This window comes from Nylanderia fulva, unplaced genomic scaffold (assembly GCF_048542155.1).
Source record: "Nylanderia fulva isolate GAGA-0341 unplaced genomic scaffold, ASM4854215v1 Scaffold4, whole genome shotgun sequence".
Taxonomy (NCBI): domain Eukaryota; kingdom Metazoa; phylum Arthropoda; class Insecta; order Hymenoptera; family Formicidae; genus Nylanderia; species Nylanderia fulva.
The window spans coordinates 4,571,200-4,591,718 of NW_028190476.1; the positions used below are offsets into that span (position 1 = coordinate 4,571,200).

Consider the following 20,519-nt stretch of genomic DNA (forward strand, 5'->3'; position numbering starts at 1 on the left):
TTCACATACACAATTTAAAATGTAAAACTTACATTATTCATATGAACTTTTTTTTTAAATATTTCAAAACTTATATACATATATACCTATATTTAAATTAAATTTTGAGAATACAAAATAAGAAAAATATAACGACCATAGTGTTAGATTTATTTTGATTCTTTTATCCTTATTTAGTATAATGATACACGACTGTTGAAATTGTTAAATATTTACATCATCTTTTAAAGGTATTTGTATACCTGCCACTTCAACAAAACGATCGGCATCGTCACTTTGACATAACCATCACGAACATCAATATCATCGGACGTGTACTTCCTAATGTAAGTAATCCTTTCCTTAAAAAGTGTATGTTAAGTCGATTACTCGATTATATCGAAACGTTGAAGCCTTTTTTTCTGCGACGCTGATTAGATGCTGGCGCGTAGTGATATATTCATGGTTAATAGGGTAGGTGCGTAACGTTCGAGCGCTTCGTAATATAAAAATGATGTTTTCTATTATGTATTCAAATTCCCAAATTTCTATTATGTACACAATTTAAATTCGATAAATTTAAATTATGTATATTATAAAAATTCGAGAATTAAAATTATGTACATAATTGAAATTCGGCAAATTAGAATTATGCATCTTCGCGGAGAAAAAGGTTGTTTAGCGCGCGCAAAGCAAGCTTGTGTTATCTAGTTATACAAAAATCACATTTTTATTTCGGACTCATCATTGTGAAATATTTCAATTTCATAATTATTATGCGTTTAGTTCGAAGGATGACGAAAATGCAACGTAATTCAAGCATTGTTCTAATGCTTTGTTTTGGTTTGCTTACAACATTAGAAGCATTTCATCAACAAGAAGAGAACACATTACGGTTTGTGAGCGCGGTACGATATGAAAGTTATAATTCTGCAAAAAAGATTTCTTCTAAAAAACTCGAAACTATTGTAACGCTAAAATTTTCAGGTATTCAGACATGGCGATCGTACTGCAGACGTTGACAATAATGAATCATTCCCAACTGATCCATATAAAACCTTTAACTATTATCCGGATGGCAGCGGTCAGTTAACTAATGTAAGACATTTTATGCATACGCATTTTTAATCCTTTCGCTGTTAATATCATCTTATATATTCTATATTTTATGTCACATACTTAAATTTTCAGAAAAAAAAACAGAAATTATGACAATTCTGCGGAAATACCTATTTTTCATATGTAATATGTATACATCAAGAGAGCAAATACGGCTAAATATATATAAATCGGTCCGTAATAATAACAAAAAAATTGACATTTTTCTCATTTCTTTGTTTTCGCGTTTGAAAGATATTATTCGTTTATTCTTAAATTTCCATCTCTTTAGAAGAGAGAAAGTGACCTGAGAGTAAAATATTACGTCTTATTTTCCTTTTTATATAATATTTATTTTTATTAATAATGTTATTATCAAGATCGGCAAGAAGAGAATATATGACCTTGGATTGATGCTAAAAGACAGATACAACCAATTACTCAAACCACTTTATTACCCGCCAATGGTCTACGTACGTAGCACAATGATCCCTAGGACTAAAATATCCGCACAGATATGTCACGCAGCACTTTTCCAAATTGATGACCAATTTGAGAAGTGGAATCATCCATTTTCTTGGCACCCAGCAGATATCAATTACATTCATGATGCTCAAGATATGCTGCTGTTTCCAATTTTGTGCCCCGTGTAAGTAAACTTTTTTCTTTTTTACTTTTTTTATATAACACTGAATGTATAAGAATAAATCGTACATCTCAAAAAATATAAATAATAATATAATGATTTATATTGAATTTTAATTATATTAATATTATAATAATATTAATAATTATATTAATGTCATAATAATATATGACAAATGGACGAAACAAAAATAATATACCTATGTATGTAAAGCAAGCGATTGACAAAACTTAAACAAATGTATATACAATATACTCTCATTTTCTTAACATTTTTAACATTTATTTTATTTTATTAGTCTATATTATATATTAGTTAATTTAATTTAATTTTGTGACACTGAAAATATTTTTTTACATTACGTTTTAAAAAAAGCGCGTCTATATTTAGAGATTATATTATATAAATTTATCATAAATAATATATTATTTAAATTAAAGATTAGTTCTTTTCCGTAAATTATTATTACTTTAAAATTAATTCAAATATGTGTATATTTTCGGATAGATATTACCGACTTTATCAAAAAATGCTACAAACTCCAGAAATAAAAGCAAAAATAGCAGAATTTGATGATTTAAGGGAAAAACTATCGATATGCACAAGAAAAAATATTACCTCAATGTACGATTTTTTTCATTTGTATAATACTATGTTTACACAAAGGCATTATGGACTACCTCTACTGCAATGCACGCAAAACATATTTTTAAATGGCACAATTGTGGAAGCTGCTATTTTCCAATTGAAACTATTTAGTTATGGCCCGTTAAATAAATTAAATGGAGGTATGTATGAATGAACAACATACATTTTGTTTATAAATTCTCTAACAATTAAGGATTATTATTCGCGATTGTACTTAAATATTAGGTATACATTTCGGTTATATAAATGACATTCAGCTATTTTACTTGTTCTTCCAATTTCTTTTATATTTTATTTTTCCTCAGATAAATATGACTATAAAAGTGACAAGAATAACCGTTTTCAATGTCACAAGTTTAAAAAAAATATTATTTTTTTTGTAATATATATTAATGTTCAATGCGAGAAATATATATTTCGTTAGAAATAACAGCATTCTGAAGCACGTTACCGTTTTAGGTCTATAAAATACGGATAATTACTAAGAATTGACATGAATTATTTTGATTGAGAAAATAATTAAATCTATTATTTTAATGATTGTATTAAAAAGATTGATACACATCTCAATCATGTTAATTTAAAAGAAAAATGTTTATCTATGAATAGATCACGTATATATCTATATATTTTTATAAAATATTTATGAACATTTTTTCCAGGTATATTGTTAGGCAGAATAATTAACGATATGAAACAGAAAATAAATGGAACCTTACCAGATAGAAAGATCAATCTCTTTTCTGCACACGACATAAATGTGGCCGCATTATTGCAGGCTTTAAATATATATAATAATGAAATTCCAAGATACGGAAGCTGTATCATGATAGAATTGCATGAAAAATATGACGAGTTTTTTGTGAAAGTAAGAATCTATTTTTATGTGCCAATATCATTTGCAAATAATACTTGTTATCACTAATGCTTAACAATTAATTAATGCTTATTTTTTGTAGGTATTATATTATTTAGGTATACCAGCAAAAACAGAAGAAAAAATCATCCCTGGCTGTGAGGTATTATGTCCGTATAATAAATTCGTTCAATTATTATCGGCGACAACTGCGACGAACGAAGAATCGCAATGTCCAGAAAAAATGAACTTAAATTTTAAATTTTAACGATTTGATTTTGGACTATTTTTATTAATTCTCTTCGTGATGTAGTAATTCATGTTTAATTGATTGAATTTGACAGAACATTTGAACGATATTTAAAAAATTTTTGAATGATTTTTGAATGAGAGTTTATTTGAATGGCATTTTAAAGATTTTTTATAAGATTTGAATAAAATTGATTATATACTAGTATATATTGTGTGTATATATATATATATATATATATATATATATATGTGTGTGTGTTTATGTTGTTGTTATATAGATTTGTCATTATAAATGTGAAACTGTTTATTTGTATTAATGATCTATATAATATCCACTCTTTTAACAATGTAGAACTTTCACAGCAACATAATGAATAATGTATACTAATCTGACGAACAATAAGATTAGCATTCTTATAATGTACAAGAAGTTTTTAATCGCATAATTACTAATATGATGAAATAAAGTGATATATCGGCAATCTTAAGCTCTGTCTTCTAGTCTTCTAGTACTAAATTGTGTGTGTGTATATAGATATCTTTATATATATTTTTTATCTTCATAGATATCAAACAACGTATCACAACTTTATCAAGAAAGAATCTCATACTAAGTATATCAATATGCAGAAATTAGCATTAGGTATTTTTTAAGACTATATAAAAATCGATTTCCTTAAAACAAAACTTTTTGTAGAGATAATCTTTTTTCATTTCATTAATTATTTCATTAAAATTAATGCATTTAAAATTATATCATTTTATAGAAATTTGTTATCAAAATTAGGATAAATTAAAAACTTTGGAATTATATATATGTACTATTGATGTATAAATTAGTATCGTATTTTTAAGCTTTCGCGTACTTCATGCACAAATTTAATCTATTATCAAATTTATACGTATTTGACATTTAATGTTACACTTAAGTAAGAATCTACTTTCTTCTTTTTAATAATCATCATTATTTATATCAATAATAATTTATGTCTATATCAATAATAATCTATATAATTTTAGAATTTTAGATGAACTAGCAACGTATCTCATCTTTTGTCTTATATAATTCATTTCTATTAATAAATCATTTATGGAGCTAATAATTAATAAACATCTTAACTGCTGTGTGACCCATGTTAAACGCATACATTCATATTTCTTGTTATTTGTTATAATATTAAAATGCGAGTTTTTTTAATTCAGATATCAAATATATTAAATATTAAATATTAATAAAGGAAAACTAAATTATATATTTAGCTATTTTTACCTCTTAAAATAGATTTCTTGGATTTAAAAGACAAAATGTAACACATGTTATATCGCGTTATTCAGACAACATGATTTTTTATGAATCTCCTGTCTCGCAAAAATGTAAAACTTACATTTATTCTTTGTATAATTCTTTTGTGCTTATATAATTTTATATTATATGCTAGGAAATTATTGTTACATATGTATACTCTTTAATTAATAAAAAATAGAAAAATTTAATGTAAGTTTATAGTTAAATTTGTTTCATAAATAAAATATTTTTATATTAGTGATTATTTTTGTGTTTGATACTCACATACACAATTTAAAATATAAAACTTACATTATTTATATGAACTTGTTTTTAAATATGTTAAAACTTATATACATATATACCTATATTTAAATTAAATTTTGAGAATATAAAATAAGAAAAATATAACGACCATAGTGTTAGATTAATTTTGATTCTTTTATCCTTATTTAGCATGATGATACACGACTGTTGAAAACGTTAAATACTTACATTATTTTTTAAAGATATTTGTATACCTGCCATTTCAACAAAACAATCGGCATCGTCACTTTGACATAATCATCACGAACATCAATATCATCGGACGTGTACTTCCTAATGTAAGTAATTACACAAAAATCACATTTTTTAACATTGCGGACTCATCATTGTGACATATTTCAATTTCATAATTATATTGTGCGTTTAATTCGAAGGATGACGAAAATGCAACATAGTTTAGGCATTGTTCTAATGCTTTATTTCGGTTTGCTTACAACATTAGAAGCATTTCGTCAACAAGAAGAGAACACATTACGATTTGTGAGCGCGGTACGATATGAAAATTATAATTCTTCAAAAAAAGATTTCTTTTAAAAAACTCGAAACTATTGTAACGTTAAAATTTTCAGCTATTCAGACATGGCGACCGTAGTCTAGACACTGCAAAAAATGAATCATACCCATCTGATCCATATAAAACCTTTGACTATTATCCGGATGGCAGCGGTGAATTAACTGATGTAAGACATTTTATGCATACGCATTTTTAATCCTTGCACTGTTAATATCATCTTATATATTCTATATTTTATGTTACATACTTAAATTTTCAAAAAAAACAGAAATTATGACAATTCTGCGGAAATACCTATTTTTCATATGTAATATGCATACATCAAGAGAGCAAATACGGCTAAGTAAATAGGTCTGTAATAATAACGAAAAGATTGACATTTTTCTCATTTCTTTGTTTTCGCGTTTGAAAGATATTGATCGTTTATTCTCAAATTTCCATCTCTTTAGAAGAGAGAAAGTGACACGAAAGTAAAATATTACGTCTTATTTTTCATTATATATATTATTTGTTTTTATTAATAATGTTATTATCAAGGTCGGCAGGCAGAGAATATATGACCTCGGATTGATGCTAAAAGAGAGATACAACCAATTTCTCGGAGAAGTTTATTACCCGCCAATGGTCTACGTACGTAGCACGAGGCTCCCTAGGGCCAAGACATCCGCACAGATATGTCACGCAGCACTTTTCAAAATTTATGACCAATGTCAAAGGTGGTATAATCCATTTTTTTGGCAACCAGCTGATGTCAATTACTTTCATGATGGTCAAGATATGCTGTTATTTCCATTGTTCTGCCCCAAGTAATTAAACTTTTTTTCTTTTTTACTTTTTTTATATAACACTGAATGTATAACAATAAATCGTACATTTCAAATAATATAAATAATAATATAATAATTTATATTATATTTTAATTATGTTAATATCATAATAATATTAATAATTATATTAATGTCATAATAATATATAACAAATGGACGAAACAAAAATAATATATGTATGTAAGGCAAGCAATTAACAAAACTTAAACAAATGTATATACAATATACTCTCATTTTCTTAACATTTTTAACATTTATTTTATTTCATTAGTCTATATTATATATTAGTTAATTTAATTTAATATTGTGACACTGAAAATATTTTTTTACATTACATTTCAAAAAGAGCGTGTCTATATTTAGAGATTATATTATATAAATTTATCATAAATAATATATTATTTAAATTAAAGATTAATTCTTTTCCGTAAATTATTATTACTTTAAAATTAATTCAAATATGTGCATTTTTTCGAATAGATATTACCGACTTTATCAAAAAATGATACAAACTCCAGAAATAAAAGCAAAAATAGCAGAATTTGCTGATTTAAGGAAAGAACTATCGATATGCTCAGGAAGAAATGTTACCTCAATGTACGACATTTTTCGTTTGTATCATACTATGTTTGTACAAAGGGATTATGGACTATCTCTACTGCAATGCGCGCAAAACATATTTCGAAATGGCACAATTGTGGATGCTTATATTTACCAATTGAAACTATTTAGTTATGGCCCGTTAAATAAATTAAATGGAGGTATGTGTGAATAAACAACATACATTTTGTTTATAAATTCTCTAACAATTAAAGATTATTCTTCGCAATTGTACTTAAATATTAGGTATACATTTCGGTTATATAAATGACATTCAGCTATTTTACTTGTTCTTCCATTTTCTTTTTTTTTTATTTTTCCTCAGATAAATATGACTATAAAAGTGACAAAAATAACCGTTTTCAATGTCACAAGTTTAAAAAATATTATTTTTTCTGTAATATATACTAATGTTCAATGCGAGAAATATATATTCCGTTAGAAATAACAGCATTCTGAAGCACGTTACCGTTTTAGGTCTATTCTATAAAATACAGATAATTACTAAGAATTGACATGGATTATTTTGATTGAGAAAATAATTAAATCTATTATTTTAATGATTGCATTAAAAAAATTGATACACATCTGAATCATGTTTAATTTTAAAGAAAAATGTTCATATTTTAATAGATCACGTATGTATTTATATATTTTTATAAAATATTTATGAACATTTTTTCTAGGTACATTGTTACGCAGAATAATTAACGATATGGAACAGAAAATAAATAAAAAATTACCAGAGCTAAAGATCAATCTCTTTTCTGCACACGACTTAAATGTGGCCGCATTATTGCAGGCTTTAAATATATATAATAACGAAATTCCAAGATACGGAAGCTGTATCATGATAGAATTGCATGAAATGAATAACGAGTATTTTGTGAAAGTAAGAATCTATTTTCATGTGCCAGTACCATTTGCAAATAATACTTGTATCACTAATGCTTAACAATTAACTAATGCTTATTTTTTGTAGGTATTATATTATTTAGGTATACCAGCAAAAACAAAAGCAAAAGTCATCCCTGGCTGTGAGGTATTATGTCCGTATAATAAATTCGTTCAATTATTATCGACGACAACTGCGACGAACGAAGAATTGCAATGTCCAGAAGAACTGAGAATATTGAAATTTTAACGATTTGATTTTGGACTATTTTTATTAATTCTCTTCGTGATGTAGTAATTCATGTTTAATTGATTGAATTTGACAAAACATTTGAACGACATTTTAAAGATTTTTGAATGTTTTTTGAGTGAGAATTCATTTGAATGGCATTTTAAAGATTTTTTATAAGATTTGAATAAAATTGATTATATGTATATGTATCTATATATGTATATGTTTATACATACATATATATGTACATACATTAATTGTAACTTTAAAATTTTTTATAAATTATTAGGTCGAAATTAGATAAATTGCTAATAGTGAATATAATAAGAATATAGTATATTAACACGATTTTTTTTAACCGAAACGTTATCTCACTTAATGTTATTTAAATGGTAAATTTATCCTAATTAAAGTAATTTTTGTCTCAAAAAATTATTATATATATCGCAATCTTTTTGATCTTATACAATGTAAAAAAAAAGATATTTCGAGGATGTCATCCCTTTATCTTCTCTGTGTCGTGAGACATGGGGCGGATTTTTATTAGACTTTGCTCATTATTATCTACTATCGCGCACCGTCGAAAACTAGATGCCCATACGATCGCGAAAAGTTAAGTTCGTTAAGTATGCCCAGAACCGTGTCTTATCGAAGACACGGAGCTCAGATCCTCCGCCTACCGTGCCGTAGCATAACAATTACCCTATTATTTCGCACACACACACACACACACATACACTCTCAGGACAATTCGTTGGGCCTATACACCGCATATTTCCGTTCTGCGATACTCTCCTGCAACTTCTATTAAGGTTAAATCTTTTCGACCGTCTGGCGTAAGCAGATATCAGCGCTAAAGTTTAATTTGTCCATCTACGTTATTACCACTTGCGTCAGTAAGCTATTTACTTTATTTTATTACCTGTGAATAATCAATCTTTTCTACAAAATATGTATATTTATTAGAGAAGCTTTTTCTTAATAAAAACCGTTGTATACAATTCATTATATATAATAAAATATTGTGTTATGAAACAAAGAATGTCTAATGATGTGAAAAAAAGTATTCAGAAAATTCTTTTCCTACAATATTATCTGTTTACGTGTTCAACCTGTAGCTATTATAGATATAAAATTAATTAATTTATAATAAATAAATTTTTACTTTTATTTATAAATGAAGATAACTACTTCTGCAAAATTAAAAAAATCTCAATGGTTTTTGTAAGATAAAAATGTTATTAGAAACAATGTAGCTTCTTGTGTAAAGAATGAATTAGCAACCATGTTCTCTCAATTTTAAAAATCATCGCGAAACTCGTCGCTAAAAGAACAGGATGTTTCAGCTATTGCAAAGAAAGTTGGTCTTTCTTTTTCCCTTTTCTTTCGTACCGGACCATCCTTTTCTGTTACCCCTTTTTCTCTCCTGTAATCCTTCCCTCGCTCCATCGGGATAAACTCTTGAAATTTCCGAGAGTTGCCCGGATGAGAAGAACCAGTTCCGCACTCCTAATTCTGCGGAATTAAACTCGTGAAATCGTTCTAATTGCGGATACAAGAGCATCGGGGCACTTGCATTGAATCGAGTTGTATCGTACTTTTACGATGCGATACTGCGATTGAATCAATCATCGCTCAATTTCCGATATATTCCGGCCGTTAAACCGTGTTTTATATCGAAAAACGTCGACCGTGTTAATTTATAACTAATGAAAATACATCATTTTATCATATGCAAAATACGAATATTTTTCAAATAGAGATGCGTTCCGCGCGGTCAATTTTCCCCGGTATCTTTATCCCCTATTATTAATCCATAAATTAAAGTCTAAAATTTCAAATTAAAGTCTGAAATCTTAAAATCCGCAAAAGTTAAAGTAAAATCTGATTAAAATAAGAAATAAAGCCCTATTTATTATTTGCATTCCTTTGAAACTTAAGTCTCATACAATTTGTTTTTAATCATTTAAAATCTTCAACACACACATTTTTATTCACCCTAAGTAAAGTAAAAGTTGCACTTTGAATTTAACTAAAAATCCATAGATAAAAAACAAGCTCCGAGATATTCTATATGTTATAAAGTATGAAATTTCGAAAAGTATGTAGTAAGTAGTTTAAACTTTAAAGTTTGAAAGCAATACAGTAAAGAAGACGCGCTTTCGATAAGTCTCGATTGCAAGGATTCCGCTACTTAATATGCAATTATCCACTAAAATTAGCCGACGAAGAATCAGTTTCCTCATAACCATAATTTCCATCGCTTTTTCTTCCTTCTCTTCCTCTAAAATAGTCACATAAGTACAACGATAAATTCGTTTTTAAATGTGCAAGAAATGAAAAAAAATCAAATATCCGGAGCATTTCTTAAGTTTCCGGGTCGCTGCGCGATGCAACGACCAAGGAATGCAAGATTCACCGAAAAAAAGAAAATCGATCGTGCGAAAGTTAGTTTGAAAATGCACGATTTAATTGAACATCCGTAATAATTTGTCTGCGCGAGTAGGTGCCAACTGAAACTCTGCGGTAGCGTTCGCGTGCGATTCGTCGGTGGCAAGGAATTAGCACGAGCTGTCGAGTAGACAATACGGAATTAATTATAATTAACTGCCATTCACAAAAGTTTCCACGAACAATTTTGTGGTCGCACCATACCCGGTTATAATGAACTCTCTCCTAGCAGCTCCTATCATTTACATACTCTTACATTCAAACTGGGTTTTCGTTTGGCTGCCGCGCGCGCTAGAGTTCGCGACAACCTCAAGAAACTTCTTTAAATTATGCCCTTTGGAATATACCTTTGGTATGACGTAGAATATGGCATTTGTTGAGAACTTTTCGCTAAGTTGAAGAAATATTGTTGCAACATCGTAAAAATGTAGACGACTGATTCTTATCGCCAGATAATGGAGATTAAACATATAGAGAAAAAAAAGACCAAAGAATTCATGAATTCAAATATAACCAAATTTTATTTCACATCATTCTATAATTTTTAACCGCGCCCGCACAAATGTATGTGTGTGAGAGAGAGAGAGAGAGAGAGAGAGAGAGAGAGAGAGAAAGAGATTAATATATTTCACATATCTCTATATTTTGTCAAAACCTCGCAAATATTGATTAATATTATAAACTTACAAAAATTAGTCCTCTTTTGACAGCTCTTGTTCTTAATTTTTATAATTAAAATAATTATGATTTAAGAAATTTTAAATAAATAATAAAAAAATGTTTTTAATTAGTAAATTTTTATATTCTATATTCATGAAACAATACGTCACTATATAATAATTGAGAGAGTTGGAAAAAAATTATATAATCACAGAAAAAAAATTAGCCACCATAGCCAATTTTAGCTATGATAAAAAATATTTTTTAGCTATAGAATTCTTCGTTAAACTATATAGCTAAAAATATTAATTATCTCATACCTAAATTTTAACTGGTAACTAATATTTTTAACTATAGTTTAACGGAGAATTTTATAGCTAAAAAATATTAGTTATCATAGCTAAAATTTAGGCATGCTAACTAAATTTCATGTGTAATATAGGGACAACTAAAAGCTACAATAGTTAATTTTTGTTTTCCGTGAGAATATAGTATGAATCAAGTTGTTATTAGGCAATCTGACTATTCGCAACGCTAGATTAATACGAGTTAATTATAATTAACTCGTTATTCGTTTTTAATTTCATTATTATTTTTATATATTTTTATTAATTTTTACAATTTTTTTATTTTTTATCGCTCGATTCTCCTGCGCGCAGGTCTTTCTTACTTTAAGAACTAAGCTAGCCATGTGGTACTCGTATTTACGACTTTGTCCTATATATAATGATATTTCCCATATAACCTCATCATGTTAATTAATTTCACATAAAAGCTCATGAAATCATAATAATGTCAATTGTCATTACAAATAGAAAATAAAAGAATATGCACGTTCATGTAAAAAATATTAAAAAGTTAAAAATATAATTTTTTCCACTTGCATTAATAAGCTATCATAATAAAAAAGAAATCATTTAATTGAATTGAATTAGATGATATCTTAATTTGTAAATGATAAAAATCATTATTTTCAATTCGCAAATTATATAATAAATAATATGCAAGTAAAGTTATACAATTTAAAATTTTATTTCAAACAATTATTTCTAAAAGAACGTAAAAACATATTACTTGCATATTTTAAAATTCTATTAAACTTGAATAAAATATATGTAAAAAAAATCCATGATAAAGTACATTAAAAGAAAAATTAGTTTTTTAATATCTTGTGCTTGTACCGTAATTCAAGAAAATTTTATGCACCGAATAAACTTTTATCAAACTTTTTAAAAAGCAGCATTTATAAGTGTCTCGTGTACATGTGTTTAATTATGTATATATATATATATATGTGTGTGTGTGTGTGAATATGAATGTTATATCAGAAAATGTAAGTGTTGCACGTTCGTGGCTGACGTTCGGCAGTGCATTATCAGTTCGCTTCGCGCTCATAGGAAACCGCAATTTCCACAAATTACACGGATGAAAACTGACTCTTGCGACTGTACACCATCGGCTACAGCGCGGTGGAATTCATGGGTCGCGGGTTATGCCGCATTCGGTGGTATGTAGTAATTAGCAACATTGCTCCCAGATCTCTCGTGGATGGGAGGATCAGGCTGTAGGATCTGGTGGAGGGATGCGGAGGGGTCGGCGAATCCGCTTGCACAGATTTCATTTCGAAGGAATAGAACGCATAGAGCGGCGATATTATCTTGCCTGTGTATATTGTGACTATGACGTTTAATGATCGAGCATTAGTCGAGATTAGCAAAAGTCATCGCAAGTCGGAACAAAAATTACTTAAAAATAATGACTTGGATACATCCTTTCGCAGAGACAGCATTTTTAGTGAAGTTTGTGTAAAAATTGTCCTAACATTAGCAAGGTTTAGAATTCAAGAAAAACATTTGTACACTATGGCAATTGATTTTTAAATATTTGCCTTTTTTATAATTAATTTAGTAAAGAAATAAGAATTTAATAGTAATTATAATAAAAAAAACATACAAATACTTTGCAGTGTAGATTTTTTAAATCTATAATCAAAATTGTTTCTCTTTCATTTATGTCTAACGATAACAAATTGTATAGAAAATTCAAATTGGCATTTTAATAAATGCAAATCATTTATTTTTATTAAAAAAATGTTTTATTTATTAAGAAATTCTACTAATAATTCTTTATTACTCTAAGTATTTTTCAGAAAGTTTCCTATAAATATAAAAGCAATGAAAAAATTACATTACTATTCAATTGATAAATAAAATAAATAAAACAATGTCAAAACGTATCAAATCAAGTAAATTGATTACATAATAAAAATTATACAAAATTAATTAGTTAATTATTTCAATTATTTTATTCTATTATCAAGCAAAGTTTAATAGAGAAAATTTAACTCGAGATTTATCTTTCTTTTTATTGTTTTTTTATAATAAAAATAATTACAAAATAAAAGAAAATTGCTTATATTGAAATAACTTAAAAATTTGAAACTTAACTTTTCTTTTTTATAATTGTTACATTGACTTATTCGATAAATATTTGAAAAATTATAACATTTTTGCTAATGTAATTCTTTTCTTTCTCTCTTTCTAATATTTTATATGCATTAATGTGCTGATATACATATTATTTTTTCGGAAGAAAAGAGCAGGGAATAATTTATTATCAGATTATTTTCATCCGTCAGATTTCGACATTATTGTACAAAATGTAGATAGTCCAAGCGTGACAAAAAAAATTAATTAACCCGCTTTGCATTTAATAAGCACAACATTAAAATTCATGTAACTACTGTGAGAAGATATTATTACTTATTGTTTGCGCCTAATCGATACAAAAGAATTATATTTATACAATACATTATATATTCTGTTGAAATACGATTAATAAAGACGATATTTTATCACGATTTTTCTTCTGTATGATAAAGTGTCTAAGATACGCAATACTCTGTGAGTTTTGCTTTGCATGTCTTCCCTATCTAAGTTTATTAAAGCGCTGTGCAGCTGTAGTTGAATTATCGCTAGAGTTTCCCATTTCAGTAACCGGCAAAAAGTGCACAGAGCGAGAGACGAAACAATTTGACCGTCTTATTCGAATCTTCTCTCTCCTCTTTAGATATCTATAATGCGTCGAGACTAACTTTTGCCAGAACTCGCACCCTCCTTAAGCTAATGTACCTCAGCAACGATCATTATGTAAATTCAAATGTGATAGAGAGAGAGAGAGAGAGAGAGAGAGAGAAAGAGGAAGGGAGAAAACGCATTTACGCTTGGCTATATAATGCGAGCAAAACTTTTTCACAGAGTTGATTAATTCATTTATCAGTATACATCTGGTATCTGTTGATACCTCTCTTCCCCTTTTCAGTAGAGTTAAAATCAATACTTTTATATTATGTAAATAAATATCTATCAAGAATTTTTCTAAATATATATAATATTATAATAAACACATATAATAATATTTTTAAATATGTTATAAATAATAGTATAATAATAGTATATAATATTATACTATTATAATATAATAGTATAATAGTATAATAATAGTATAATAATAGTATAATAATAGTATACTAATAGTATAATATATTATACTACTATATAATAATAGTATAATATTTCGAAAATACAAGAAAGTATATATTTTTAAATTATTTTAATCTTTGCAATAAAAAACAAGAAATTTCAAAGAATCGTTAAAGTTTTTCCACATTTTGTTTCTTTTTTATTTATATATTTCCAATATCTTTATTTCAAATAATTTTTTTTATTTTCTGAATAATTCTTTATAAAACTATCTTTCACGCTCCAAGTAGTAAAAAATGTATAAAATATGAGTTTAAAACTCATTTTTAAAGGTAAATTTAAAAAAAGTTAAAATAATTGGTTAAAAAATTTCATTTTATTAATTCAAAAACAGTTTATTTTAACGTTATAATGTAATATAAATATTTATTTAACGTTTATTAATATTTTATTAATAAAATCATTATACTAATAAAATATATTAATAAACGTTAAATAAATATTTATATTATATTAAAATAAACATTTAATTACGTTAAAATAAACGTTTTTAATGAATAAAAAGAGACTTTAATTAATTATTTTAAAATATCTTTAAAAATGAGTTTTAAACGTTTTTATATTTTTTTGCTACTTTGGGGCAGTATTCAATTCAGAATTATTAAAGTTTTTTGCTACTATAAAATTTTTGTAAATCTTTGAAAAAGTACATTTTTTAATGGTTAGGGTTAGGTTAAAATTTATATTTTAAAAAACAGAGATATAGAGATATGGATACGTGTCGCATCATTTTTATGTATAACATATAACGCATAATTTGAGTTTTTTATAAAATATATGAGAGCAGCTCAAAAACAAGCGCTTCACAATTAAAGAATCTTATCTTTTCATATTTGTAAAATGAAACTCACCGATTTTGCAGCGATCTCATCTCACGCAGAACTACCATAACTGCATATATATATATATACAATATATACTCTCGTGCACACACGCGTGTCCTTGGGAAGGTGAATCTCGTATCATCCATTCGCCGCTCGATCTATAAAACGACAGGGACAAAAATGTAACAGCGTTAGACAATACGCTCGATTCGAGTCAAAGAAAACTTTCCGCACTAATGAAATTTCTTCGAGCGAAAACTTTGGGCGGGAAAGTAGCGGGATGCGCCGCTGCTGCCGCTGTTGTTGAAACCGCATGAAGTTAATTGCGGACGATAAAAGAAATTGAAGATAAATTATTACCTGCTTCTCCGCTTCGCTTCTCCCTCTCTTCTTCCTCTACACTTTGATACGGCACCACTATTCAAATACGCGTCTTAAATTATATGAATAAATATTATAATTCTTTCGCCCAACTTTTCGGCGACTACACTCGACTGAGAGTGCCGAAGGAATAAACGAGCGCGCATGTGCAGGCACATGCGCGTACGCGAGCGAATGCGCGTGCGCACGCGCATGCGCGTCGCGCATCGTTTGCGGTATAAAGCGTCTGCTACGTAGATGACCATCCACTCGCTTCGAACGATACATTTTACGTTCGTAAAAAATTCTTTGGAATTGTGTAACAGTGTAGGATAGTGCATAAAGAGGGTAAGAGTCACCTTCGATGAATTACAATGACAGAAAACAGCTGTTGTTCATTTTCGACACTTTTTATGGTTGTGTGTGCACTTACGTAACCTGTTTTCTTTTAAGCGTGGAACAATTAATTTAATTTTTTTAATTTTAAATACACAAAATGACACATTGTATGTAGGAGAAGCGAATTACGTGACATATCTTTTGTTTCGTTTCAAATGCATGAAGTGTGCACGTGTGATACAAAATAATGGGATAAATCTAAAATCTAAAAAATATTTAAGATAAATTTATAGATATTCGTTATTAATACATTTTTGTCGCTTTATAGGTCTTGCTATCTGCTCAGGCTTTATCAGCACATACAATGACTGAAGTAAATCCTAGAATCCCAGATTTACAGGACACATTCACTCCTTTTGGTGTACCGCTATCTGGAGTATATAAACGGTAATTCTTGAAGATTGTACTTTATTATTTTAATCTCTGACTTCTCGTCCGCTGCTATTATCAAGACTTTGCTGACCTTTGCAACAGAACGATAATAAAATTTTTTATTTGTGTTGCAGAAGTTATGCTTATGTATCGATCAAGGATAGAATGCCAGTGATATTAACAAAAATTATTGATACTTTCTGTCAAAAAAAGAACGAAATTATATATCGATATGGCCAGGTAATCTCATCCAGACAATGTTTGCTCTATGCTCCATTGTCTTGCTGCAATATGTAGATAATATTATTCAATATTTTAGGACGCAGCAAAAGATATCAAGGATATCATAGGATTTATAAGTCAATTAAAAAATGAAATTGTTACTAACAAAACTTTGAAACCTATGCGTTTAAATACCAAGGCAATGATTAATGATGCAGAAGAATGGAATATATATTTGGAGAACAAGACACACATAGAAGGTGAAATACCTACATGGTTCAATACGACATGGTTATACTGTGAAACCTACATGTATCGTGTATTAGCTCAAGAAATTAGTTTAACGTAAGCTTTGATGTACTGTGCGTGGCCTAAATTCATATAGAGCAAGCTAAAATATCTTTTTACAAAATTAGGAACAGCATACAAAGTTATGATCCATTTGAACACATAAAGCAAGCTGTTTTTATTAACTTCATTGATTCTATGGATATCCTTGCCTCGTATGTGAATGATATAGTAAATAACAAAGAATACAATGAGGAAAGTTCAAAGAATAATTTTTTGAAATTACTAAAATTGAGCTTATGGAGTAACAGGTAACAACATTTTTATACTTTCTTTTTTTAAGTACATATTACAAACTATAATATATTATTTTATTTGTAGGGTTGATTTATCTGCAAGTGCAGGATCTGTTCAAAGTCAGACTGATAATCCATTGAATATGGTGGACTCTTTGGATGAAAATATATTAGTAAACAATTGGGAACTTGTATGGAATATCATAAAGAAGAAGACAGATAAAAATGTTGATAATATTCATATAGTGCTTGATAATGCAGGATATGAACTCTTCACTGACTTGTGTTTAGCAGCCTTTTTGGCTACCATTGCACCTGAAATTAAAATAACATTTTATGTAAAGCGATTCCCATGGTATGTGAGTGACACGACGATTCAAGATTTCCACTGGACATTAGATCACTTGAATAGTTTAGATAATTACCCAAATTTGAAATTACTGAGTAAGATGTTCGAGAATCTTTTGGACCGTGAAACTTGGTGTGTTAAGGTATAATTGATTTTTAAATTTTGATATCATTCAGTTATTATTTAAGAGATTTTCTTTATTAAATATAACTTAAATTCTTTTTATTAAACAGGAAGAGCCCTATTGGACAGGACCATATGATTTTAGGCAAATGAAAGAAAAAAACCAAAAGTTATATGCCCAATTTTCCAATGCTAAATTAGTAATATTTAAGGGTGACTTAAATTATAGAAAACTTCTAAGTGACATTAATTTTGAATACAACACAAGTTTTGCAACTGCATTGGGAGATTTTCGACCCACAAATATCTTAAGCTTGCGTACTTTAAAAGCTGACATTTGTGTTGGATTACCACAAGGTATGGCTGAATCATTATTCGAAAAAAATAAAAATTGGTTGATAAGTGGAGATTATGGTCTCATTCAACTCGCTGTTAATTCTGATGTACCTGAAGAATTATAGATTTTTTAAAGCGCAAATAAAATAATAAAATTCGAATTCTAATTATGTATCATTTATATATTATATTTATATGTATATTACTATTATGCATATACATATATAACAGAATAAGAGTTATGTATATATACAAAGGATAAAAAATATTTGATCCAAACAATTTTTGTATTTATATTTATCATAATATATCTCTATATTTTTATGTAATTTTGCGTCATATTAATTTTATGATCTGTGTAAATTTCTATATGTACATAAATAAAATCCATATCTAGTTAATTTTTCTAGTATTTTCCTATAAATATCAAACACTAAAATTTCATATTTTGCCGAGCTACACTGTTCACATTAATATACACGATTAATTATCTCATGTTCATAAAATTTTCCTAAATGTAATCAAAGAAAATATTACCAATGTTGAATTATGCGATATATTAATGTGATTATGATGACATTGTAAAGTGAAAATTTTTGTTGCCTCATCTTTATTACAATTACACAATACACTTTTACAAAAAAATATTTTCACGAGTCGTACTTTCTTTCTCTTATGTTTTGCAATAATGTGATCACATATCTTTATACAACGCTATAAAACTTAAAATACTGTTCAACGTTACGTTATGTATAATTACTTATAATAAAACTACATTTTCTATTTTTTTTACTGTGCACATGTAAGATAAAAAAATTTAATAGAAAATAATAAATATTTCTTACTTTTTTGTTTATTATTATTTCAATTGGCGATATATTACATACGTATGTGCACATAAGAATCCGCCTATAATAACAAAATTATAAAGCAAGTCTAGGTATATAGAAATATATTATACTTTATTCACAAAGAGTATTGAAATATATATAAAATTATCTTGATTTAAATTTGATATTAAAATTTGCTCGACTTCGTATATATACATATTTTAAATAGAACAAATTTCAAATAAAATTGCAAATAATTTTAAGCTGCAAAATATGAGAGTATGAATAATTGCACCTTGTTATCAAACATGTCCACATTTACGTCAGTTAACAGTACAATGATTAATAGGTCAGTTTCTTAATTAGAGAAAACAAGTTACATAAAAAATGTTTGACTCATTGGAAAAAGTGCAACTATAAACAATAACGTATGCAATTTATTTTATTAACAAATAGCTGATAGAGTTTAAAAAGATATTTCTTAATAGATCTTTGCACATAAGATGCAAATATATATTTTATTATTATTGTATAAAACATATAACTTTACTTCAATTAAGCAGAACTGATCTCATTGTATCTCATTGTATTTTTGATTCTTCATATTAAAGTATGTTTTATTAAACTATAATAATGCTCCAAAAATTTTTTTTTCTTTGGATTTTAAAATTAAGTACAATAAAAATCCGCCTATAATAACAAAAAACTGTGAATAAGATCAATTTAATTATTTATAAATATATTCTAAATATGAATATATATATATATATAATAAGCTGTAAAGATAGTAATAATAACAATAATTATAATAATAGAAATAGTAAAGATAACACTTATATTTCCAGTAAATGTAATATGTACTGGCACATGCTTGCTTGGCAAGCTTAATTAGAGTAGTATTACTTTTATAAAATAAAGTAACAAAATCTACAACATTCACATAAAAATTATTTATGCAAGGTGTGTGTATATATTTTTGTATTAATTTTTTGTATTTAAACATACGGAAATGACAAAATAATCATTATTATAGTATTATAATTGAATAGCAATATAAATTGAATTTCGAAATATCAATTTATCATAAAATACAAGTCAAAAATAAAATAGGCGCTATTACAAAAAATTTATTACATAATTTTCAAAAATGTTAAAAATTTGATATTTCTTTAGATATTAATGTAATCTAACACTCCTATTTTCATGCTCATCCAATACTTATTTGCGTTATATTAGAGGCATTTTTGGAAAGTAAATGAAATTAAATCGATATAGAAACATAATTTTTAAAAAATTAATTAGAAATTAC

The 20,519-nt window shown here is 27.2% G+C and overlaps 3 protein-coding genes and 1 long non-coding RNA gene across 8 annotated transcripts in view; 3 read left to right on the plus strand and 1 right to left on the minus strand.

The window, feature by feature from the left end:
- Nucleotides 1-16,128, minus strand: part of LOC146721894 (uncharacterized) — a 29,875-nt gene extending 13,747 nt beyond the window's left edge. Inside the window, exons 1-2 of the long non-coding RNA XR_014925473.1 lie at nt 15,996-16,128; nt 15,663-15,793 (exon numbers count right to left, since the gene is read on the minus strand). This is a non-coding gene — a long non-coding RNA (uncharacterized LOC146721894). The remainder of the gene's footprint in view (nt 1-15,662; nt 15,794-15,995) is intronic.
- On the plus strand, nt 241-3,967 carry LOC114936236 (venom acid phosphatase Acph-1-like). Of its 3 annotated transcripts, none has more exons than XM_029309364.2 (7): nt 241-326; nt 766-887; nt 967-1,077; nt 1,458-1,726; nt 2,231-2,511; nt 3,034-3,239; nt 3,331-3,967. In XM_029309364.2, the coding sequence occupies exons 2-7, from the start codon at nt 774-776 to the stop codon at nt 3,493-3,495; spliced, it is 1,146 nt and encodes a 381-aa protein (XP_029165197.1). In that variant the 5' UTR covers nt 241-326; nt 766-773; the 3' UTR covers nt 3,496-3,967. The 3 variants fall into 3 exon arrangements, with proteins under 3 accessions (XP_029165197.1, XP_085342079.1, XP_029165198.2); XM_085485953.1 differs by having other exon boundaries at nt 2,390-2,511; XM_029309365.2 differs by lacking the exons at nt 241-326; nt 766-887 and adding an exon at nt 1,171-1,271 and having other exon boundaries at nt 1,016-1,077.
- LOC114936237 (venom acid phosphatase Acph-1-like) lies at nt 5,259-9,150 on the plus strand. The gene is made up of 7 exons (XM_029309366.2): nt 5,259-5,369; nt 5,466-5,580; nt 5,661-5,771; nt 6,143-6,411; nt 6,913-7,193; nt 7,719-7,924; nt 8,015-9,150. Coding segments are annotated over exons 1-7 (1,146 nt in total). The 5' UTR covers nt 5,259-5,367; the 3' UTR covers nt 8,177-9,150.
- Nucleotides 16,129-16,209: 81 nt separating the features above from the next.
- LOC114936213 (damage-control phosphatase 1) lies at nt 16,210-18,781 on the plus strand. 3 transcript variants are annotated; one of them, XM_085485871.1, is made up of 7 exons: nt 16,210-16,343; nt 16,663-16,781; nt 16,901-17,006; nt 17,086-17,333; nt 17,405-17,587; nt 17,658-18,063; nt 18,155-18,781. In XM_085485871.1, exons 2-7 carry the CDS (start codon nt 16,699-16,701, stop codon nt 18,503-18,505), a joined length of 1,377 nt encoding a protein of 458 aa, XP_085341997.1. In that variant the 5' UTR covers nt 16,210-16,343; nt 16,663-16,698; the 3' UTR covers nt 18,506-18,781. The 3 variants fall into 3 exon arrangements, with proteins under 3 accessions (XP_085341997.1, XP_029165161.2, XP_085341996.1); XM_029309328.2 differs by lacking the exon at nt 16,210-16,343 and adding an exon at nt 16,350-16,414; XM_085485870.1 differs by lacking the exon at nt 16,210-16,343 and adding an exon at nt 16,350-16,411.
- Nucleotides 18,782-20,519: the final 1,738 nt, after the last annotated feature.

Bases quoted from the DNA above. Each gene is read 5' to 3' on its own strand.
- LOC114936213 (XM_029309328.2), top strand. From the start codon at position 16,370: ATGACAGAAAACAGCTGTTGTTCATTTTCGACACTTTTTATGGTT. The intron at 17,007-17,085 runs GTAATCTCATCC...TCAATATTTTAG, and splicing joins TTATATATCGATATGGCCAG to GACGCAGCAAAAGATATCAA. The intron at 17,334-17,404 runs GTAAGCTTTGAT...TTACAAAATTAG, and splicing joins GCTCAAGAAATTAGTTTAAC to GAACAGCATACAAAGTTATG.
- LOC114936237 (XM_029309366.2), top strand. The intron at 6,412-6,912 runs GTAATTAAACTT...TTTTTCGAATAG, and splicing joins TTTCCATTGTTCTGCCCCAA to ATATTACCGACTTTATCAAA. The intron at 7,925-8,014 runs GTAAGAATCTAT...TATTTTTTGTAG, and splicing joins ATAACGAGTATTTTGTGAAA to GTATTATATTATTTAGGTAT.
- LOC114936236 (XM_029309364.2), top strand. From the start codon at position 774: ATGACGAAAATGCAACGTAATTCAAGCATTGTTCTAATGCTTTGTTTT. The intron at 1,078-1,457 runs GTAAGACATTTT...GTTATTATCAAG, and splicing joins GCAGCGGTCAGTTAACTAAT to ATCGGCAAGAAGAGAATATA. The intron at 2,512-3,033 runs GTATGTATGAAT...CATTTTTTCCAG, and splicing joins GTTAAATAAATTAAATGGAG to GTATATTGTTAGGCAGAATA.